The sequence below is a fragment of the Erigeron canadensis genome, chromosome 5 (assembly GCF_010389155.1).
Source record: "Erigeron canadensis isolate Cc75 chromosome 5, C_canadensis_v1, whole genome shotgun sequence".
Classification (NCBI taxonomy): domain Eukaryota; kingdom Viridiplantae; phylum Streptophyta; class Magnoliopsida; order Asterales; family Asteraceae; genus Erigeron; species Erigeron canadensis.
In genome coordinates this window covers 41980705-42004092 of record NC_057765.1, presented here as the reverse complement: position 1 = coordinate 42004092, position 23388 = coordinate 41980705, and the positions used below count along the sequence as shown (strand labels likewise).

General features: G+C 31.1%; 5 protein-coding genes across 6 annotated transcripts; 3 read left to right on the top strand and 2 right to left on the bottom strand.

The window, feature by feature from the left end:
- Positions 1-88: 88 nt before the first annotated feature.
- LOC122599606 (translationally-controlled tumor protein homolog) lies at positions 89-1967 on the bottom strand. The gene is made up of 5 exons (XM_043772138.1): positions 1864-1967; positions 1292-1365; positions 1077-1205; positions 830-987; positions 89-323 (listed from the first exon to the last, which is right to left on the bottom strand). Exons 1-5 carry the CDS (start codon positions 1889-1891, stop codon positions 206-208), a joined length of 507 nt encoding a protein of 168 aa, XP_043628073.1. The 5' UTR covers positions 1892-1967; the 3' UTR covers positions 89-205.
- Positions 1968-5495: 3528 nt separating this feature from the next.
- On the top strand, positions 5496-9264 carry LOC122602173. Of its 2 annotated transcripts, none has more exons than XM_043774893.1 (5): positions 5496-5627; positions 5752-6174; positions 6457-6542; positions 8049-8143; positions 8815-9264. In XM_043774893.1, the coding sequence occupies exons 1-5, from the start codon at positions 5523-5525 to the stop codon at positions 9021-9023; spliced, it is 918 nt and encodes a 305-aa protein (XP_043630828.1). In that variant the 5' UTR covers positions 5496-5522; the 3' UTR covers positions 9024-9264. The 2 variants fall into 2 exon arrangements, with proteins under 2 accessions (XP_043630828.1, XP_043630827.1); XM_043774892.1 differs by having other exon boundaries at positions 8049-8146.
- Positions 9265-9960: 696 nt separating this feature from the next.
- LOC122601955 (chaperone protein dnaJ 49) lies at positions 9961-14299 on the top strand. Its single transcript, XM_043774683.1, has 3 exons — positions 9961-10160; positions 10564-11691; positions 13999-14299. Exon 2 carries the CDS (start codon positions 10623-10625, stop codon positions 11682-11684), a length of 1062 nt encoding a protein of 353 aa, XP_043630618.1. The 5' UTR covers positions 9961-10160; positions 10564-10622; the 3' UTR covers positions 11685-11691; positions 13999-14299.
- A 1434-nt stretch (positions 14300-15733) lies between these two features.
- On the top strand, positions 15734-17419 carry LOC122599645 (60S ribosomal protein L30). Its single transcript, XM_043772187.1, has 6 exons — positions 15734-15815; positions 16157-16200; positions 16590-16695; positions 16795-16896; positions 17003-17071; positions 17156-17419. Exons 2-6 carry the CDS (start codon positions 16180-16182, stop codon positions 17194-17196), a joined length of 339 nt encoding a protein of 112 aa, XP_043628122.1. The 5' UTR covers positions 15734-15815; positions 16157-16179; the 3' UTR covers positions 17197-17419.
- Positions 17420-21403: 3984 nt separating this feature from the next.
- On the bottom strand, positions 21404-22164 carry LOC122600937. Its single transcript, XM_043773716.1, has one exon. The coding sequence runs from the start codon at positions 22011-22013 to the stop codon at positions 21636-21638; it is 378 nt and encodes a 125-aa protein (XP_043629651.1). The 5' UTR covers positions 22014-22164; the 3' UTR covers positions 21404-21635.
- Between the last annotated feature and the right edge of the window lie 1224 nt (positions 22165-23388).

The window sequence follows — 23388 nt, the reverse complement described above, 5'->3', positions numbered from 1 at the left end:
ATTCAGATTTGATTGTTAATTACTAAAGACAAAGCAGACATGTCTGTTTCATTCTATACGAAATAAGATAAATAAAACAAACCTCATGTGCTTTCAAGATAGATAAATTTAATTTTGGTACCAATAATAAGATCCCGATCCAAAACATTCAACTTAAATCTAGAATACTTGTTTTAAGAGTACATAGCCGAATATAATTTGAAAGTTAACATTTGACCTCCTTCAACCCAACACCAAAGTACAAGAAAGTTGGGTCAGTTGCACCGTCTTTGTAATAAGCAAACACCAGGCAGCTATCATCATGCATGCTCTCCCCAACAAAACTGCATAAAGTTAACACCACACGCATCAGATTTCATGTTGTTACTCATAATTCACTAAGATGTACCCACTTTGATGCAAAAACTTTGTAATGCACCGAAATTTGAAGGGATTTATGAAAATCAGAAACATGAAATAACATAAATCTCAACTTTATTTCTCATGACACACTTCCAAAAACTCAAGTGAAACTTTCGCGAATTAATATCCATTACCATACAGATCCCTATTTTGTCACTGTTAAAGAATATTCGATGTCACAGTCGACACTTACCAACATGTTAGTATAAGAACATCGTTAGTGCTTTAAGCCAAACTAAAGCTGTCAAAATCTTGGGAGGGAATGGAAATTTCAGGTCTAGCATATTAAGTTACCAAACCAGTTTCCTTATGACTTTGGTAATTTTCTTAAAACGTAACAGTCACTATAGTATTACACCAAATATAAGAACACTTTACTCGGCAAAGAACTCAAATAAACATGTAAAGGGAACGAAAAGAAACTTACAACTGAAGGTCACTGAGCTTGGAGAGTAGATACTTGGTTGCGGCCTCAATGTTTTTCTTAAAGAATTCTTGTTTCTCAGCATCGAGCTTGGGGGTGATCAGTTTGATGTACTTCTTGATATAAGAGACAAACTGCTTCTTATCAAAAGGAGGTTGCTCCTGCAGTTATATCAATCTAAAAGTATTAAAACCAACAGATCTAAAAAGATTCCTAAAACCAACAAAGGTAGTCAAACTTTTTATTCGACCTGGAGCCTAAAGGTGTCAACAATGTCGACAACCTTCACAGCTTGATCATCAACACCTTCATCCTCATCACCTCCCTCAGCAGACGGGTTTGCACCGATGTTAACATCAACAGCTCCTTGGACAACCCACTGCATCGACAATACAAATCATTACCATAATACAATATCACCCAAATATCAAAGATTCTGAAAGTAAGGGACGGTTAAGAACATACATGTCCTTCAACTTCCCACAAAATCCCATTCAAAATTTCCTGGTATGGAAACGAGTCAGAAAGAAGCTCGTCACCTACAAAACAATTTTGATTATAAAGTTAAATCAGAATTTTTTTAAAATAAATTTAACACCTAATTCATAATTTTGAGACAGGGAATAAATTGTCACATATGAAAACATCCAGATAGATAAACAAAAGCCGAAAAGTTGTACTTAATAAGGGCCAGAGGCAATCAAAACTATGCTAAAAACCTATATCTTTTTCATGTTTTCATTATGCAGATTAATAATTATGGTCTAAGGATTTTTGATATAATTAAAGCATTAAATCGACAAAACAAAATTTTAGGAAATCAAATTATGCACCAAACATATAATAAAAATTATGCCTAAATTCTCTAAAAGAGAAACAAGGTTTCCACTTATCAATAACGTAGCTAAATTGCTTACAAGCAGATCTACAATATTAAAATAAACAGGCACACAAAATACTTTATCAATCAAATTAAAAAATAAGTGATATATAGCAATAAAATAAAAATATATATAAAATACATATATTATTAATACCGGAAATTAAATCTTGATAGACCAACATGATGACGATGATGTTTGCGGCAGCAGCAGGAAGCTAATAATTAATCGAATGTTTTGATACAAAAAGAGAAAATAAGTGAGGCGACTGGCGAGGGTTTTTATAGACAAAGAAAAAGTTGGACTTGTATTCTTTCTTACCTTCCATGTATTGGGTTAGGCCCATATCCAAAAAAAATTAGACCCATTGTCGTATGTAACACATAAAATAAGTTTTTTTTAATATATATATATATATAAATAGTAGTATCGATTGGATGTGCTATAATAGCTTAGATCAATACATATACGACATGTCGTATATGTTAATTTATGTGACATTACTTAATTGGACTAAACCATTATTATCATTGTCATAAAAATCAGCAGGATAATTAATAAACCTTTGATAAGAAACATACATACCATTCGGGAAATTATACTAGTATCCACCATTGATCAAAAAAACAAAAACAAAATATGAGGACATAACTATATCCATAGATCAGGTTTCTATAACCAATATTCGTGAATGACTTTTAGCAAAATTCAGAATAAGCAAAAACACAAAACGTACGAGCAACAATTTTAAGAATCATAGTACTAGCTATTTAACGAACTCAAAATCTGCAATACAATTTAAAGTCGATACGAGTTATCTAAATTGAACAAAAGAATAACGATAGCAATTAATTCGCTGATATGAACTAATAACAATTGAAACATTCAAGTCCATAGGGAAATTGTGTCGGCATCGGGAGTTGATAATTGTTGATGAGCAGTTGATCTTCGGGTTGCATATCGACCAAAGGAGTAGTAGTAGTAGTAGTAGGATAATCATAACGCATCATATCGGTGAAGGATGAAGAAGCCGGCTCGGGATTCACAAGTAACGGTAAATCATCAGACCACGGGATACCGAAATCAATATCATCAAGACACGAATCGTCATCAGCCATTGGGGTCAGGGGATTGTCAAGGACTTGATTCAGTAACAACGCCACGTCTACACAATCGGCATCATTGATAATCAACGGTTGTGATGGTTGGTAATTATTGGTCCAAGTATTAGTAGTTACTTGTTCCAGATCATCATATGGTAACAACTGATTATTGTTATTATTAATTACTGGATTAATCGCTTGCTTCAGAAATTGAATTCTGTCTTTCACTTGTTGAACCTTGATGTCCAAGGAACTAGCAAAATCGCGCAATTCTTGTACAGACATTTCATCAAACGACTTTGAATCATCCAAAACGTGTGTCGCATTGGTACAGAGTCTTTTTCGCTGACTCGAATCTTGACTTTTGTAGCTTCGGATCATATCGTCAAGCAGATCCTTGTCGTTGTTGGGCCATGTCTGAGCGTTTATCGTTTGCGGATACAACGATGAGTACATGATTAATCCGACATGAATGCCGCAGAGTTTAGACAATTCGTCAGCCTGTTTCTTGATGCTTCGACTTCTGTTGTGAAAAGTTAATTTGCGTTTTTTGTCTGAAGCTACGAATTCTAGTTTTGTTTTGACTCGACCCATCTTAATTTGTCTTTATCGTTAATTCCAAGAACGAAACTAATATTTGGACTAATATTTGGAAAGATCGATTTTGATGGATACGATCGAATGTATGATGATGCTAAAATTATGTCGACTTTGGTTTTTTATATATAGGTGGTGAAAAAACATAAAGTCGATTTTAGATGGTTGGTTTGGTTTGTCTTAAAATTCATTCTTTTATATGGAAACTAATGTTGTCGAAACAAATACGGATTATTACCTTGAGGGATTAAACTATTCTTGAGGCTTAAGTATTACCGTTAAGTTAGAGACACGAGTATATATGTATCGTTTAGATACGAAACTACTCGTATTTTACTATTATCACGGTAATTACTTTAAATAATTAATTGATTTATAAATTAAAACTCTTATAATAAACATTTTTTTTAATCCATTGTCACCATATGTATAGTGGTAATTTATAATTTACGACATATATAAAAAACATTAAGTCTATTTATTTTTATAGAATATATTAAATTTTAAGTAGATTATAATTATAATAGTTAATATTTTTATCATGACTTTAAATTAAGTGAATTACCAATGTCAAAATAGTATTATTCTTAATAGTTATATTTATGATACATTTCTCTCATTATTATTATATATTAACATGTTCGAGTTCTATGTTCTACATAAAAAAAAAAAATTAACTTATCAATATATACAGTCAATTCGTGCATCGTATGAGTATTAAGACTAATATATATATATATATATATGTATATTTATATATTTTGATTATCAATTATATCTTGTCAATTTGAGATGTTATATTGTATTTTATTTGGAAACATGAATTTTTTTTTCTTCAAACTCAATTCAAGTCTTCACGTTTGTATTTTAAATATAATTTGTTTGAATTTCATTATTTACTTTTAGAATTTCTTTGTAGTTTGTGAATAAATTTTAGTTCAAAGATTGGCAAACCCCACCCTTGTTGTGGTATATTTTGGCAAAAACTATCGGCATCGAAATGCGACAAAGAAATGCAAAATAAGCTAATAAACTAATGTATTAAATTTTAAGTCAGAATTCTAAAATTTTTTGATAACACATCATTTTTTTATGTCAGATTATATGATAATGTAATTGTCGTGTATTATACTTTTTAGTATAATATATATATATATATATATATAAAAGTAATTGTTGAATACTACGCTTATGTGACGAAGTAACCTCATTAATTTATATTGAGTGAGTGCATAAATAATGTATGTCTTTTTTACTGTAATTTTTACGGCAATTATTATATTTTATTTTTTAATTACTTAACAAATTTTAAAATTGCTTATACAAAAAATAAACAAGTTAAATCTCGAACTTCATTAAATGACAAAGTCTTCTATCGAATGGCTAACCATTCTCATGTGTCATGTTTATGTCTTTTAGTCTTAGTTGATCTTGATTCTTGAAGTTCTTGCTTAGTCTCGACTGGCACTCTTAAAGATCGAAAGTATGCAGTAGTTTTGCTACATTTTTTAGTTTGATCTTTCCTTTCAATTATTCAAAAATAGATTAATTAGTTTCATAGATTTATCTTTTATGTAGATAAAATAGAAAAAAGTATTTGGATATAAAAAAATTAATACTCTCTTTTTGTTAGTAAAGTCAATCCACCATAATACCGTATACTAGTTTTTTTAATTATCTGACCAAAATTTTCAAATTAATATTAATAGCTGAATAACGAAAATACTTCAATTTGGTTGTGCATGTTTGGGTCAAAGAGTCGTTTCTATTAATTTTTTCTTTTTCTAAAGAGTTTTGTTAAACGAAATATTAAGGGTTTCGTTAAGGTGTATTAAATAATTGTACACTTAGAATCAAATTCAGGGGTGTGTTTTTATATAGAAAGATACAATTTTTTTTATACACAAGTCATAAGGGTTTTATTTAACAATTTTTTTAAAAATTGACTTTCAATTTGTTTTTCTTAAATAACTTAAATAAAAACCTAACATTGAATGTTGTCAAAGGATAATTAATTGTCATAAAAGTGAAGATCAATAAATCATGTCTCTATTTATGTATTTTTTGTAATTGTATGGATATATTTTCGGTTGCATAACATCTTCTTGTTGAGAGATGTCTATAATTTCTTCTTCATGTTCTTGTATTGAGCATTGTTCAAATCTTGAAAATTTTCTTCATTCAGTAACTCCTATCACCAATCATGCTTCGGTTCCTATTGTAAGTTTTCTTTCTGTTTCAATATCGTCACATTTTTTGTCATTCAAAGTATAAGCGTATGTATTCATGTCTCTATAAGTCTATAAAACATATCCCTTGTCCATATGGATTTTTTTTTCCCCAGAATACGAGTCGAGTAGAAGAAGCAAACGGTGAGTCAAATAAGGCACATCTAAAGCTACAAGATATATGGGAAATCTACGACGAATGGAGTGCTTGTGGTGTTGGTGTCCCGGTTATATTGAAAAATGGTGAACAAGTTGTTCAATATTATGTCCCTTATCTTTCTGCAATCCAAATATTTATGAAAAAACCTAAATCATCAACCAGCTTGGAAGAAGAAATCGATGTGGTTGCTCTACGACATGGTTCACCAACCGAAGATGATGATGATGATGATGATTCAAGCCCAAAAACAAAGGAGGTGACTTCTAAAGGGTTTGAAATTGATCATAATTATTGTCACATTTTAGTTGACCGTGGCAATCTTTATATACAATTCTATGAAACATGTTCTCCATATTTACGAGTGCCGTTTATAGACAAAGTAAGTAAAGTACCAGGTTGCTTTCGAAACGTATATATATATACTAACTCTCGCACACTACTATCGTTTTTTTTTTTTACACTTTATTTTATTTTGAAGTTATTATTATTATATTAATGTATACTTTAGTGCTTTAAGCTCTAGCTAGTATTTTATTACTTTAATTATTTGTCCTAGTAATGACGATGCATTTACCAACTTTTTTATGTTCACATTTAATATTTGATTTAGTAAGTTAAAAGTTTGATAAAACCGAATATTCTTCATAACTTTGTGATGCAGATTATTGAATTGGCTCAAAGTTATCAAGGACTATTTACATTTAGCATCAACGACATATCTCCAGCTAGTTGGATGTCTGTTGCTTGGTATGTATGTATTTCATAAATTACTTTAGCTTCTTTTTAGATTTTAACTTTATGACTTCTGCATTCAACATAATTAATTAATTAGTTATCGTTGACTATTAGAGTTAATCCGTCTGAACTTCATTATCTATATTCCTTATTAAAAATTATGTACGGGTGTTGAAAAGTTTACAAATGTAGGACATGCGATTTTACCCTTCCCCTTAAAACAAAACACAAATATGTCTATTCTCTCTATCTCTCTAACAAAAGAATGTACCAAAACAACACACACTCTCTTCATTTCCGTCAAGAACCACCGCTGTTGTCCAACATCACCAACACCCCGGCCACCTCCGTCTATGATTTCCGCCGTTACGCGCGGGTACCATGCTTGTTATATATAAAATCTAACCAGGATGAAGTTTTTTACCAAAAAAATAATGACTATTAGATATCTTGTATTTGATGGAATTGAATATTACTTTTATTGTTGTATTTAACTTTATGACTTAGCACGTGTATGGTGTATTTGTTTGATTGCGATTAATAACTTTTACTTATCTACTAGTTTAGTGAAGAATGTTAATCAGCTAGAGATTTCGTAATACTCATGACTTCTGAATATTATTTAGAGATCAAGCATTGGTTTATGTATTCTGGAGTATAAAGAAAAACTTATTATTGGAATTAAAGAGAGATTTAAAAAAAAACGAAAGTCAATAAACAATTAACCTAATTACGTAACTCATAACCCCCTTTAGTTTTATGAATTCGAGATCTCATATTAGAGCGTCTCTAGATAGTAGACACCAATACTCAATTTTATGGCTGGTTTCATGGCCTTATATATTATCGAGCTGAGCTCCGTTAATTCTATTCCGTTGGAACATCTTTTATGGCTATAACTTTGAGCATCTATTTTATCCCTCATTTTCTTCTTGTGTTGTTTTTTAAGCGTTTTAATTATGTGTTTTTTTCAAAAAAAATAAACTAAAAGTAGGATTTTAAAACTGAATGATTAGAGGTACGTACAAAGTGGTTTAATATGCTGGCGAAAAAATGAAGTTTGACTTGAAGATGGTCTTAGAATCTACTCGTATAACTTTAGCATCATGCAATATTCATATTTAAAAATAAAATAAAAATAGAAAAAGTTAGATTTCAGTTTCAACGTACCCCAAATTTTTATTGATATTTTTTCCTTTCTTTTAGACACTACCAATTATACTTTGAAAAAAACAAATGGACAAATGGTAGATCATATAAGTCAACTTAATATCCTTTTCTACAATAAAAAAAAAAATAATTCATTTTTCAAAATCAGTAATTAATAGCTTGAAATTTTTTACGTAGCATTACTTGGTGAATTAAATTCCTTATATTTTGTTGTTATTAAAGTAATACTTCTGATCGAATCTCCACATCATAATAACATAAAAATTATTTTTAGAATTATGGAAATAACTTATTGCTTTTAAATGTAGTAAAGTATTTGATTGATTTCGTTGTATACTACTTCTATAGGTATCCTATCTATCATATTCCGGGTCGGGTTCAAATTTGCAAGGACCTTTGCGCTTGTTTTCTCACTTTTCATGCTCTATCATCTTCCTTCCAAGGTAGTAGTATATAAATACATTCTTAATCCAATGTCTTACCTTTTAATGAGTATTGCACTTTGATGCGTTCTTGTAAAGTTGAAGTGGTATTCAAACATTTCGCCTGTTCTTATTTCATTGGTTTATAAAAGTTAATAAGAGTAATGTTTTACATCCCCCACCCCATCCAAAAAAAATTTTAAAAAATGACTTACATCACGAAAATATGTTTCATTGTCTTTCATGTATAATGTAATTTATTATTTGTTTAGTTTAATTGATTGTTAATCTTTTTTTACCTTTAAATTTTTTTTTATATCATTTAACTTATTTTGATAAATACCAGGGCCTGCATACTTTCCGTTATAATGTCATTGTAGGTACTCAATCACTAACAATTAACTTCGTTTTATTTAAAAGAAAAATACTTAATTAATTTGATTTTTAAAAATAATAAAATAATATCAATATAGATAATAAACATTAATACTTTTCTTTAAGCTCAAAACACTATAAGTTAAATTCATTTTTATATTTAATCTTGTTAAATAAGTGAAAGTTAATTATCTTAATCTAAAACTCTGATTGTTTTCACTAATGAAAAGAGTTTTCGTAGTATTCATTTCATCATAGCGATTGTGCATAATCAAGTAAATAATTGTGAGTTAAGAAATATGTTGCTTGAATGGCAGAAAACAAAGAAGAAGGTGTACAAAATGATGAGAATAAGTTGGATCAGTTTGTTCCATTTGGGCTAGCAACTTACAAGATGCAAGAAGGAGATGTATGGAACAATAGTGATAGTGATAAGGAAAAGATTAAAGATTTGCATGTTTGTGCTTCTTCATGGTTGAAGAAATTCCATATTCAACATCCCGATCACATCTTCTTTACTCAATAGCGCTCATGGAAGAAAGTTTCTATATCTTATTTAATGTTGTTATTTTTGTTTGCAATGACTAGCATGGTTACTGGTTAGCTTCTGTGTAATTTTGTTAGTGAGGGTCATCAATGAAGGGGCTGAAACTTAACTTGACATTAAGCGAGTCAATTGTTTGATTGGTATGGACCGTCTAGGCAAAATAATATCGATTTAATTTTCAAAACGAATTTTAAGAAGAAATTATGTTAGTTGAAAAGTACTAAACATCTTTAGTCTCTTATTATTTCTGTTTCAAATAAAATGAGATGATATATTTCTTTTCTTTCTTATTACTTGCTTGTTTACTCATAATGAATTGCTTACTCATAATGAACCAATGAAATCGATCATTTGGTAATGATATAATTTCTAGTTCAAGTTCGTGGAATGCATAGATGTATATCGAGCTTGATATCTTTTTACGAAATGATGACACCCAATATTATTATACCAAAAATAAGTGTTACCTCACTTTAACAGGAAAAAAAAAAAAAACAAAAGAATCAATGATTTGTATAGATAGTTAACTTCTGGGGACTAAATATGTTAATTTTATAAACTACAGATACCATAGTTGTCATATACCAAAAACAAATACATCAACAACAACAAGGTACCCAATCCCAACATAAGTCGGGCTATGGGGGAGGTATAATATAGACAAATTTTACCCCTACTCAAAGGTAGAGAGGCTGCTTTCAGATCCACCAGAGTGGAAGGGACTTCCAGCCCAAAAGTGAAAAATAGGGTTAGATCCACCGGGGTGAAAGCCTTAACCGGATAGAGATAAACTTGATCTCAACCTCTTAATCTCAATCTCAATCTCACTCTTTGGATCACAAAATCTTAGATATAGAAATTTGTTACCGTTCGGGAGGGAGAGAAGAGAGAGAAGAGAGAGAACACGTATGAAAGTATCAAATGAAAGTATCAAACTTCCATTGATTTACTGTAGATGAGTACACAACATATCAGTGGTAAATAAACAAAACAAAATCACTGCTTATTTACCAAAAAATATTAAACATTTATTTATTCATATTTGAATGTGTATATCTATTTAGCGGAGATCTCAAATTCCTTTCTTTCACCCGAGATTTCCATCCGTACAACAAGGTTAGAAATTTTCACCTCACTTTTGATCTTTTCTTACTTTTATTTATTATTATTTATTATACCTAAATAATTAATTATACAATACAAATATAATAATCATAATAGTTATAATTTTATCTGTTGATGATTTCAAAGTTCAAATCTGCATATTTTGATTATATTTGTGTTCATAAATCAGTTAATTACAATTAAGGATTCTACATAGTTGCAGTTTGTATTTATTCATATAGATATAGATATAGATAAATGAAACTCTAACTATAGTTAAATAACAGATACTTTGTAGCTAAATGAATTGATGATATTGTAACTGTCCTGTAGTTAGGTTGAGTTTATTAGATTTTACACACTTAAGCCGAAACCCTAATTTTGTTTCTTATTTTGTGATTTGTGTTTGGTAAAGGTTGTGAATTGCTCTTTGAGCAGTTGGTGTATGGGTGGTTATTTTTGCTGAGATATATTATGGATGGGAATAAGGACGAGGCGCAAAAATGTGTCGCCATTGCAAAAGAGGCGATTGCATCTGGAAACAAGGCACGTGCTATCAAGTTTATTGGTATGGCACAGCGGCTGAATCATAATCTATCTCTGGATGATCTTTTGGCGGCGTGTAAAGATCTTGATGGTTCGAATACCGTTCCGTCGAATGGGAGGAATCATGTGGAAAGTAAGCCGGTTAATGGTAATCAGGTCAGGGGTTTGAATGCGGAGCAGAGTTATACGGAAGAGCATATTCAGTTGGTTCGGAAAATTAAAAGGAATACGGATTATTATGAGATTCTGGGTGTTGGTAAAAGTTGTTCGGTTGAGGAGGTTAAGAAGGCGTATAGGAAGTTATCGTTGAAAGTTCATCCTGATAAGAATAAAGCTCCTGGTTCTGAAGAGGCGTTTAAGAAAGTTAGCATGGCGTTTAAGTGTCTGAGCGATGAAGGGTCGAGACGACAGTATGATCAGACGGGTATGGTTGAGGGAGATGAGTACAGTCAGCAGTATAATGTTAGGCGACGAAGAAGGAGAACGGGACAAAGTATGTATTATGAAGAAGATTTTGATGCTGATGAGATCTTTAGAGCGTTTTTTGGTCAAACGCAAACTGATATGTTTCGTACGGCTCATGTGTACAGAACCAGAAGGGCTGCAGGTGCTCAGGCAAGAGAGGATACTGGTGGAGGAACAGGGCCTAACTTTATGCTGCTTCTTCAGCTGTCACCGTTTTTGCTAATCATGTTGCTGGCCTGTCTTCCATTCTCAGAGCCTGAATATTCATTACAAAGGAACTACACTTATCAGTTCTCACAGACAACGAAGGAATATGGAGTGGATTTTTTTGTGAGATCATCCGAATTTGATCAGAAATATCCTGTTGGAACACCTGCAAGGAGTAATATTGAGAATAATGTCATCAAAGATTACAAAAATATGTTGTGGCGTTATTGCCATGTTGAACTCCAGAGGCGTTCGTGGAGCAGAAACTTGCCAACTCCCCACTGTGATAAGCTTGAAAGCTTAGGAATAGCGACATAGGGTGAAGGTTAGTTTTAGTTTTGTTCTTATCATCCTTGGTTCTTATATTGAGTTATTTGACTGTGTTTTCTCATATCTAGGTTTTTTTGCTTACTTTAAGTCTTTAAGTGGGTCATAATTCAAAATATTGAAATGGAAGTAAAAGGAATTGTCAACAAACAAACTCATCTGAAGTCTGAACCCCAATGAACCAAAAATGGTTACAAACACATGCCGCCCCTCTTGCTCACACATAAACACACACACTTACGCATATTAATAACTGAAGATTCAAACCAAAAAGTTAACTTATTCTTGCTGCATCTACCATATTTAAAGCACAATGATCACATAGTGTTTAAGCATCTACAACCATCGATAATACATGAGAATAAAATACGTTTTTTTTCCCAGAAATACACTCCTTGTAAATATTAGTAAAATTACGCAATCTACTAAAAGCATGTTGAAATTTAGCTAGCTAAAGCTCTACTATGGTGCCAATGTACACCATGAAACGAGATAGTACAGGACTACATGCACATATGCATCTACAAGTTGCGGGATGTTTTTTACTTTTCCCGATAGCTTGCAATAGTGTGTAATGTAGATAGATATATAAAGAGAAAATCCTACCCAAGAATTAGTGGAATAACAGACCACTTAATTAATTAAAGTTTATCCAAAATGTTGGACTAAATTGCTCTAACTGAACCGTGCTCACTCATATGGGTCATATATATGACATGTGACTGTAAGAAGGATTACCTGTTTATTTCGTAAAATAACTTTTACACTGCACAGATTTTTACTTTTTCAAGTCATAAGTATCAAGTAAAGGTGAAATAAAGGAACTGATCTGTAATTTAAGCCCATGCTCCAGTTACCATTTCTAAACCACGATATTTGACATATGTGGAATTTAAGTTGGGTCTTCAGATAATGCATTACTATAATGTCCGCACCTTTATCTTTTACTTTAGGTTATCATATAAAAACCACATAGAATGCTTTGTGGTGGGCTACAGTTAAGGGATTACCTATTAGTAAGACTCTTTTTTTGTGTCCTTGCCTTCTTGGTCATTTTACAATTGTCTCTCAAGGCTATTCTAGTAAATAAGAACATGAAATACGGTCCAAATGTTTAAACAGTGACGGTGTACTTTTTCATGACTTATTATTTCGTACAAGGGTATTTTGAATTGAAACACAGATTTAGAAGAGTAAATAATTTCGTATAATCACAACTTCACAAGTGAGAACTTTCCAAATCATGCAACTTACTCTATGTTTTTTTCCTCACCATTTGCGCCGTAACTACAATCCAGATCTAACAACGTATTAAAATTCTTTGATTTAGTATAGGGGTAAAAACCCAACTTAACTCTAGCAATGGAATTGCAACATTGCTACTTCTTCTTATATCCTTTTTGAACAACATAGGCGGTAATTAGGACACTAATAAAAAAAAATAGGCTGACTTTTATTTGAAATTAGAACTGCTATTCTGTTTTTACAGTCTGAATGTTAACAAAGTTAAATATCATGAGGGAACTGCACTTTAAGGTATTATTCTGTGTGAGGTCTTCTAATATTTTTCAGGTATTCTTGTTTAATAATTAAAGGTGAATGGTAGTTGTTTTTACTTTTTACAAGATTTCAAGTTTTCAAACAGTAGTTGTAATAGACATGCCGAGACAGCATTGACGCTCCTTTTTTATAAATATAAGGGATCTGCCAGGCGGCATAGCACTCAATTACAAAATATATCTATTGAATAGCATGGCTAACCATTATATTTTGTAGTTCAACCAGCCTAAAAAACATGAAAGAACAAATGGTGTTACATGTTACAATCAGTGTTCTTACTGGCTATTTTTTTCTTAGTTTTTCAATCTACTTTCAATACGTACGTGCCTCATGGTCTTATGGATCAGATAAATAATCATCTAACACTAGTTCAGCCATTAGGTAGACCTGGCCTATACATTTTTAAATATTCTTTTTCCTGAAACCTTTTCGAACCTCATATTTATGCATTGTTATCATGGCATAAAATAGATAATACTCAATTGCATCCAAATGATTCCCATGTATTCTATAAAATTTCCGTAATCTATGCATTTTGAAGAAAAATTTCCCATATTTTTTGTCATGTTACAAACTTCTTTTAAGTCCAATGATTTGTCATTTGGAGTCAGATATTGTGATTTCTGGTTAAATTTTGGATATTGTGGTGTTTGAGTATGTTAAAAATATTGCATACTTATAATTATATTTCGCAGTGTCACTAGATCATGATTTTGAAACTTGTGTTTTTTTTTCTTTCCGGCAGAGCATATTCAGAGTTGATAGATGGAAAAATATTTTTTCCATTTCTCAAGAACTTCAGCACTTCAGCTGGCTGGTGCACTCTCGGAAGTTGGGTAAATTTCATATTTTGTGTAGCAGTGTTTGCTCGGTCATGCATTTAACTGCAAGGTTTGATTTAGCATGGATGTAGTAGCTTTTGTGTAAAGATACTGTTGTTGAAGGTTAGATTTATACATAATATATTATCAGAGAGGGTGTAAAAGTGTTCTGAAAATAAATGACCTCCAATTATCAGCTGATAACGAGGAGGAATGCTTTGAATTTGCAGACGAGTTCCTAAGAGGGTTTTGGGAATGGAACAATGTATAATATCTTACGATGGTAGATGTGAGTCGGTAAAAAGAAAAGAACAAGCAAGACATGAGATTAGAAACATAAGCATAAATTGTGATCAACGTGTAAACGGTGCAATATTTTGGTAGTGCAGCAGATGTGATTCTTACTTCAATGTTGATCATAAGCCCTAAGAGTAATATATCGTTAATCAACTACTTGATGGGATGGAATGCAATTTCATTGTTGGGTGTACAACTATATTTAATCCTGTCATACGTAGAGTATGTGAATGTAGAATATAGATGTTCATATTTCTACCGAGGTCAGTGAAAAAGCTCCCAGAAACAAGAGTGTGTGGAAGTATATATGCATGCATGAGGACATGTATGTGTTTGTTTGGTGGTTTAAACTAACCTCTAGTACCTCTTAAGGTTTTTTAACCACCTTCCTATCTATCTTTAAATCTTGAACAATTTATAACACTTTTATGGTATACTTGTTTCTTTAAACAATTTCATCTTTAATCATATAAAGGATAGAGATTTTCTAAAATTATTAATTTTCAAACAATACGTTAGCTTACCTATATTATTAGAAAATACTAACTATTAATTATATGAATTTTTATGAAATTAAAATAAATATACTTTTTTTTAACACATTTAAATTCATATAATAATGTAATATGTATTGTTTGTTAATATATATATATATAAATGATTATGACAGCCTTAGGGTTGTCATCAACATTTTATTATATGCATAAAAAGTAATAATTTATATACCAATAACCGTCTCCCTGAATTTTCGTAAAACAAAATACAAATTTTAATGTATCAAATTAATTAATACTGACAACTTGTCATTAACAAAACTCAAAAAAAAAAAATCTTTATTGTGTGTTTGTATCATAACAAGATAAAAATCAAATAAAACACATTAGTGACTTCAAATCGGATAAAGATTCTCTAAAGTTGCTTTAACTTTATAGTTTAAGTTGAAGGAACATGAACCATTGGATTAAAATCAATGGTTGAGATTGAAACTTGAATTTTTAATCTCTAACAATTGATTTTAATCCAATGGTTCAAGTTGTTTCAACTTTACCTATAAAGTTAAAGCAGCTTTAGGGAATCCTTTTCCCGTTTCGGTTGCTAATTCATTTTCATGAAATTTTTAGCTTAGCAAACAATTACAGCGTTTTGCCAATGACAGACATGTATCATTAACGTGCATGAATCAATTGTACTTTTAACATTAATAAAGTATACAATTTTATACAGGTTAAGCCGTTAACTCGTTAAGGGTTGTTAAAAATCTACAATTATTGTAGTAACTTTCTTGTTTTATTTTTATCTTTAGCCCAAGCCCATCTATGTCTTCAGCCCAGCAACACACTATAATTTGTCCGACTATATAATATTACAGACATATGATAAATTAGGGTTCTCCTGCTTCAACACAGCACAACAGCGCCGGAAGAACTCTTTTTCACATTTGCAGGTATCTTTTTTGTTAATTAGGATGTATTGTTACTGTTATTAATTTAATTACAACTTAATCTCTAAAAATGTTTAGTAGTTAGTGATTAATCATTATCTTTTTTTTTTTGTATTACAAAGGATATAATGATGAATACCAGTTACTTACTATTATTATAATAGTTATAATAATTTTTGTTCATGATAAATTTATTGTACAAATGTAGTTTTTTTCTTATACAAACTGTCAAATGAAATCTTGATAATTTGCCGTATTACTACTTGTGATAGTTGTTAATAATGATGATGTAAATTTGTTTTTATATTCTTGCCTTAATTGGATGTTGGTCCCTAAACCTGTAGTCGCTGTGTTCGGAGGAGCTACAATGGTGTCCGGAAAGAAAACGGTGCGTCATTTCATAACCCTCTTCATTATCTAGTTTACCTTTATCATCTCATAATAAGTATAAGTGTCTCAAGTTATTAATTTAATTACAGCTAAATCTCTAAAAATGTTTAGTAGTTAGTGATTAATCTTATATCCTTGTATTACTCTGAATGTGGGGTTAGCCTAATTGCTACAGGCTCTTGCCAGGTAGTTTAGGGTTATTTTGGGTAGTTTAGAAGTAGTGTTGATTTGCCCTTCAAAAAAAAAAAAGCCTAAAAGTTTGTTTGACTTGACAATCTATCATATTATTCAATAAATGATATAACTAGGAATATTATAAAGTGTATATATCCAACTTACCCTTAGTTTTGTTGTAATATTAAGTATTTTTCTGTATTGTATATGCAGAAGAAGACACATGAGTCTATCAACAATAGGTTGGCTCTTGTGATGAAGAGTGGAAAGTACACTCTTGGTTATAAGACCGTGCTCGAGTCTCTCAGGAGTTCTAAAGGTGTGAATTAATATTTTGACTTGGATTCTTGTTTTGATGTTGGATTGATTATGCATCTTTTACTGAAACCTTTTGTTATATAATTGATTTGAATTGCAGGTAAACTGATTATCATTTCAAACAATTGCCCACCTTTAAGGAAATCTGAGATCGAGTACTATGCCATGCTTGCCAAGGTTGGCGTCCACCATTACAATGGAAGTATGTGCATCTTAAACCGTTGTATTTATATTGGCTGTGATTTCTCGTCTAATCCATTTTTGTTGGTTTCCTTTTGCTGATACTGTTTACATTAATTGTTGGTTAGACAATGTTGATCTTGGAACTGCTTGTGGGAAGTATTTCCGTGTGTCATGCCTAAGTATCATTGACGCAGGTATTAAATTTGAGATATGATTTTCATTGAGATCATCCTTTGAATATATTTGTCTAATACGTTTTTGGTTCCGAATTGCTTTAGGTGATTCTGATATCATCAAGAGTCTACCAGGCGATCAGTGAGGTGCTAACTGCATGGATCTTTGTCTCTTCTCAAAAAATCTATGTCTAAGTTTTGGCCAAGTATATTATCAGCTTTCGAGTTATGTTATGATTCGGTTAGTAGAGTGTGCACTGTTGCTTTGTATTTGTTTGATCTTATGGGCTGGGTTTCATTGGTGGATCTGACTTTTATCTTTTGCTATTTCTATTTCTACTTGTCAATGCTATTTCATGGTCTACCAAATGCTGAGTCGTGCAAAATAAATGAAGGATTAGTTCACTAGCAATAGCTTAACCGTACAGTAATCATTGATATATGTGATATCGATCATACATGATAGTCTGCAAGTTTACAATCCTGCCTCTTAAGTCCATTGCTCTAAGCATAACGATTGTAAAAAAATTTAGAGGCTAGCAAAACAGTCAAAAACAAATATTGATTCAATTTGTCCTAATTACTACTATACAGGGAAACAAGATAGCTATGATGATATTATGATAATCTTATAAACGTTTAGTTAAATATTTTAACATTTGCGTTATTCTGACATAATGGGCTGGATAGCGGGGTTCTAAGGACTAATGTCTAAGAATATATGGAGACATCAGAATGGGGATGGGAGGGGATGGTGTGTTTGATGGTGTTGAAAGGCAGTAACTTGTCTAGCATATACATACATATTAGGGAAAGTTTAGGTAAAACATGTAGTACCTATCTTAGGTAAAACATGGGGGTTTATTATATTCAAAGTTTTTTTTTTTTTTTTCCTTTTTATTTGGATTTAATGTTATAGTTGAAATGAATGTTTAGATTTGACTATTATGTGTTTTGGTGTCGTTGGTCATTTGCCGAAAGTCCCTCACTGTAATACAACCGGTGTTCTAAAAAATGAAAACCGAAGCTCAAATAGATTCAACTTTTATGTGTAGTATGGTATTTTATTTTAGAGTTAATTACGGTTGTGAACCTCTACATGCAGCTTTCGTCCTTAAATTTAATAAATTACAGTTTTAAAACTTTGCTCCGTCAACACTTTTGGTCCTGACCATAAACGTCCATTAATAAAGAGGTCACGTGTCAGGCATGTGATAGGTAATCTCGTAATTTGGCTTTGAGTTAATTACAGATTTCGTCCCTATGTTTTAATAATTACACTAGTTCAAAAATCTATAAACATAGCATAACTTATTTACTAGGTTATCATCATCTTCATTTAACTACAACACCAAATTTATATAATCCAGAAAAATATATATATATATATATATATAACACATCTTTTACCAACAATTATTTGAAAAAACTTGATTGATCAAAAATCCATCGAACTAAACAAAAATATCTTCGATCTAAAAAAATTGGTGGCAGAAAGAATAAACAGATATAGATACGATTTTATGTATGGAGGAAAGAAAAATTTAATAGGGGTATTTATTTTGTTTGTATATATTTGAGATATAGATTTGATTCATATTAATATAAATTTTATTATATATTACATAGATATGAATTGTATTATACACCTATATGTTATGTTATATGTTGATTTGTTTTTGATTTGTTGATGAGGATGGATGGATGAATAAGGATAAGACGGAAGACGAGAAGCCGGCCACAAAGCAAAGAAGGAGGCGGAATGGATAAAGGAAAGGGACAAGGGCGGTCTTGTCTCATTAATTGTGTCTTATTTTGAATTTTTAAAGTTTTTCTTCATAAACTTTGACATTAAATATTTTAATTTGTGTTGTATTTGATGAAATTTATATGAATCGATTGAGTTTTTACACGTATATTTTATCGGTATAATTTTCATCAAATATTATATAACACAAACCAATATATTTAAGATCAAAGTTTATATAAGAAGACTTTGAAAATTTAAAATATGACACATTTAGTGGGACGGGGAGAGTATATTATATGTATAGATATATAGATGAAGAAGATAGATGTAGAAATTCAGAGTTATTTACGCTTTTGGTCCTATAGCAATGAAAAGACCAAAATACCCATCATGTGCAGGTCACGTGATGGGATTTTTAACGTCTATTAGTTATTTGGACCAAAAGTGTTGGACGGAACAAAAATTTTTGGAAACTGTAATTTTTAAAAGTTAGGGACAAAACCTGCAAGCTGGATACCACGATAGAGACGATTTCTATAATTAACTTTTTATTTTAATAAAATAGATCTTATGATTAATTAAAATCGGGATCCTATAGTTCACAGTCCAAGGCACGTGGGATGAGTTGAGTGGACATCATTGTCAAAACTACCCACACAAAAAGCCTCGCGCCACCCTAGTCAACGTCAATGACCATTTTACCCTCTGACTGAGGATTATTTTTTTCACTTTACACCCATATTTCTTATGATTCATTTACACTTACCCCCCTATCTATGGACTCGTGTTAATGCAAATATATCTTGTACGTGGATTAAACGAGATATGGTGTGACCGTTTCGGAACTTTTACTTGGCGACCTTCAAGATTGTATCTGATATGGTGTGACCTCTTGCAAAATTATAAATTGATAATCACTAAAGGTGGTTCCATAACTATGTCACATTGATAGATTAAATCATTATATCATTTTGTTTTTAATTGTAAAGTAATCTTGATTCTAGATCATGTGACTTATATATAATATAAAGGAAAACATCTTTAACTTTAAATTAAAAAGTTTTACTTTAAATTAAAAAGTAAAATATGGTTGAACAAGACATAACACTTATTAGAACCAAAAAGTTAGTGACTTAGATCACTAAGTTGTGCTGTCTAAGCTTAGGTTAGTCAAGGCTTACATAGGATGCTACATTGCTTAACTAGATGCATTGTTTACTTCGAAACGTATGTCTCTTGGCTTCAAAGTGGATTTATAATTATTTTTTTTTAAGTTAGTTACGATTCAGACGTGCTGGAGGCAAATTTAACTAAGATTTGTTGTACTTCCAACCCTTCCTCGTGTAAATACCTTGAGATGCGAAAACTCAAAACTCAAACTCGAGACATTGGGTAAAATTCACCTTCAAGGGCTACATAATGGATTTATAACTGATCTTATGTAATTAAAGAATAGTAAACTTGACAACTTTTTTATTTTTAATTTCTATTTTATCTCTTGTATTATTCAACACATATAGTATTGGAAGGAAGAAAGAAAATATGGTCATATTTGAATAATGTTTACACTTTTGTCTTAATGTCTACCAGGTCCAATTACATCCATAAACAATAGTTTTATAAACATTATTATTATGAAAAAGTAGAACAGTTTGATAATTTTTTTGCTTTAAGCAACAAAACGAAACAAAACAAAAAGAAAAAGGAACCAAACTTGAAGAACAATACATTGATGATTGATCACTGCAACTTTAGCTAAACTTGAGGCCTTGAGGGGTAAAAAGCAAACCATACATCCTCAAAGAAATAATATTGCACCGACGCATTGTGAATTTTATATACTCCTTCAAATCTTAATCAATCGATGGGTTAATAAATTAAAATAAAATAAATAAAATAACAGGTTTATGTTCACTAAAAATTATCATGAATCATGAAAATCAGTGTACATTAATATATATACTTGTTTTTCGTGAATCTCCATGAATCAATATTATCATGATCAAAGAGTCAAGGTCTTATTTGTTTTACTTTAATACTAATTTTACAATAACTAACCCCTAAATCAATTACCCAGTCACCAACGAGTTTCGAGCGCAGTACACAAAAGTCAAAATAATGTTTGCATAATATCTAGCATTAAATACAATTTTCAACCATCATATAAAATGTTTTTATTATTTGAAGTAATGATATATGCTTTTGAAAAAAAAACACATAACAATCTTCGTAATAATAGGATTACTACATGATATTAAAAAAAAAAAGCAATACTGAAAGACAATGAGTGAATTATAAGCGTCATAATATTATGATTGTAAAAGGTTTATTAATGATACACTGAATATATTTATAGAAGTAAACGATTGGTTACAAAAATCATGAGTTTCATCAGGACATACCTTTTTCAAGTTTCGCATATTGCTCAATAAAATGTCATTTTTGTGTCTCGAATTTTAACTACTAACTCAGATATTTTTTAAAAAAACTATCCGAATATATTAGAAGGATTTATCATTATTAGCAACCAGCTCATAAAGTAAAGTATACTTTGAGCAAGCAACCAAGGGCAATTAAGTCAAGAAACATATCAAGATTCAAAATTCACCAAAAATAATATCTAGATTCAAAATTCATTATAGAAAAAAACACTCCATTTTACCATTTACATCCATACCTTGATTACCTGTAAAGTAATATAATAATTTCACAATATATAAGAAACAATAAACAAAAAATAACAACAGATCGAAGAAGTAATAACTGAACTAACAAACTTGTAGATGGTTTGTTTTTGTTGAATTTTCAAGTAGCTAGCTAAATCTACTACTAGTACTACTCATCAGAATCATCATCGCCTCCGAATATCGAAAACTTATTATACAAAAGAAATAACACCAAAAGAAGCACAAGCGCAACGCCGACCGGAGATCCGCTCGCCCGATGTATAGAATTCGGTTCACCCGATGAAAAGATTCCGGATACGAAAGATCCGGATTCTGAGGACAGATACTGAATAACTAACAACAGAACGATTGGAAGTAGTAACAAACCAAACGGACTTAACAGTTCTGAGATGAATTCAGTAACTGCTTCACCGCCGTCTCCCAGGAATATCGGGATGCCGATTAGTGTGATGACTACTATTGCTAGTAGGATTCCGTAAGGTGCGCCACCACCGCCGCCGCCGCCTGGTCTTCTGTCTTGATACATTTTTTTGTTTGTTTGTTTTTTAGAAGGGGAAAAAAAAAAGAGAATGTGGAAAGAGATGGAAAATGTGATGAAGAAAAAGAAAGGGGGAGATGTGAATGGGGGAGTTCAGAGTCAGGTTTTGTGATGATGGAGATATATTAATGTTTGAAAAAGGACTACGCACGCGCTTTGCTAGAAAACAATGCTACATCCCTTTATATCGAACTCGATCAGTATATCGACTCAGTTTTATGAATATCAAGTCAGATTTTACATTAACGTTTTACACTGAATATTACATACAAATACATTATTTATTGTACATTTACCATAAAAGTTAAGGGTGATCGGTATAATTCTTTTTTATGCTTTAAAGACTTCATTTAGTATTTTCTTTATGAAAATACATCAAATTAAGATTCTTGTTTGCAACACAAATAAAACTAATACAAATTAGAATGACACATATTTTAGTTTTAATATGGTAACTATTTAAATAATGTGAGTTTTAGTTATTAACTTTTATTTTGAAATATGATAATCACAGCCTTAAAAATTAGCATTGATAGTTTTTTTACATGCATAAACCTAATGCTTTATACATCAAAAATCACTATTTGAATTTTTGCAAAACAATGTAAATAGTTTATACAAACAACCTTAAGGACTATCATTAAAAAAAAAAAAAAATTTACATAGATGTAATACCATTTTAGGATTCTTGGTATTTTTTTATCACATTTTTAAGCTAATAAGTTGTTTGACATGTGGCACTATAATCCTCTTACCAAAACTTGCCTAAAAAAAATGCCAATTTGTAACGAGTAAGCAAAGAGCCAAAATTTGCTAAAAGTTGCAAAACACAAACACAGGGAAAAAGAAAAAAAAGAAAAAAAGAGAAGTATGGGGCCACATTTTTTCCTTCTGTTTTCATTGCTACCCAACATTCATTTCAATCGGTTAAAGAGAGTCAATGTTTAGTAAACGGGAAATGATAAATGTATCATAAAATATGATGCATATATCATAATGTACAAGTTTCACAGCATATTGTATAAATATGTGATGCACAGTTGTGATAGATTTATTGCTTGTTATGGTAACGAGCATAATACCCGCGCATTGCGACGGAATTTTGTTTTAAGAATGAGATAGATTCGGGGTAGTTTAGTCCAACTGTAGAGGTGGGTATAGAAAGATGTATTAAGGTAAGGGGCATTTTAGACTTATCATGTTCTTAATGACTTAAAGCTAATTTGCTTTATAAGAAAACTAGACGGGTGCTCGCACAATGCAGCGGTGATGGTAGTAGCGACGGATGGTGTGCCGGCAGTGGGAGTGGTAGTGGCGTGGTAGTGAATGTAAATTAATTGATTTAAGAGAGGTTAATATGGTT

What these genes read in the sequence shown, in the direction of transcription:
- LOC122599606 (XM_043772138.1), bottom strand. Translation starts at nt 1,891, where the DNA reads ATGTTGGTCTATCAAGATTTAATTTCCG. An exon ending in CTATCAAGATTTAATTTCCG is followed by an intron (nt 1,366 to 1,863) that starts GTATTAATAATA and finishes ATTGTTTTGTAG; the next exon opens with GTGACGAGCTTCTTTCTGAC. An exon ending in TTGACACCTTTAGGCTCCAG is followed by an intron (nt 988 to 1,076) that starts GTCGAATAAAAA and finishes ATATAACTGCAG; the next exon opens with GAGCAACCTCCTTTTGATAA.
- LOC122602173 (XM_043774892.1), top strand. Translation starts at nt 5,523, where the DNA reads ATGTCTATAATTTCTTCTTCATGTTCTTGTATTGAGCATTGTTCAAAT. An exon ending in GAGTGCCGTTTATAGACAAA is followed by an intron (nt 6,175 to 6,456) that starts GTAAGTAAAGTA and finishes TTTGTGATGCAG; the next exon opens with ATTATTGAATTGGCTCAAAG. An exon ending in ATCATCTTCCTTCCAAGGTA is followed by an intron (nt 8,147 to 8,814) that starts GTAGTATATAAA and finishes CTTGAATGGCAG; the next exon opens with AAAACAAAGAAGAAGGTGTA.
- LOC122601955 (XM_043774683.1), top strand. Translation starts at nt 10,623, where the DNA reads ATGGATGGGAATAAGGACGAGGCGCAAAAATGTGTCGCCATTGCAAAA.
- LOC122599645 (XM_043772187.1), top strand. Translation starts at nt 16,180, where the DNA reads ATGGTGTCCGGAAAGAAAACG. An exon ending in TGGTGTCCGGAAAGAAAACG is followed by an intron (nt 16,201 to 16,589) that starts GTGCGTCATTTC and finishes TTGTATATGCAG; the next exon opens with AAGAAGACACATGAGTCTAT. An exon ending in CCTAAGTATCATTGACGCAG is followed by an intron (nt 17,072 to 17,155) that starts GTATTAAATTTG and finishes GAATTGCTTTAG; the next exon opens with GTGATTCTGATATCATCAAG.
- LOC122600937 (XM_043773716.1), bottom strand. Translation starts at nt 22,013, where the DNA reads ATGTATCAAGACAGAAGACCAGGCGGCGGCGGCGGTGGTGGCGCACCT.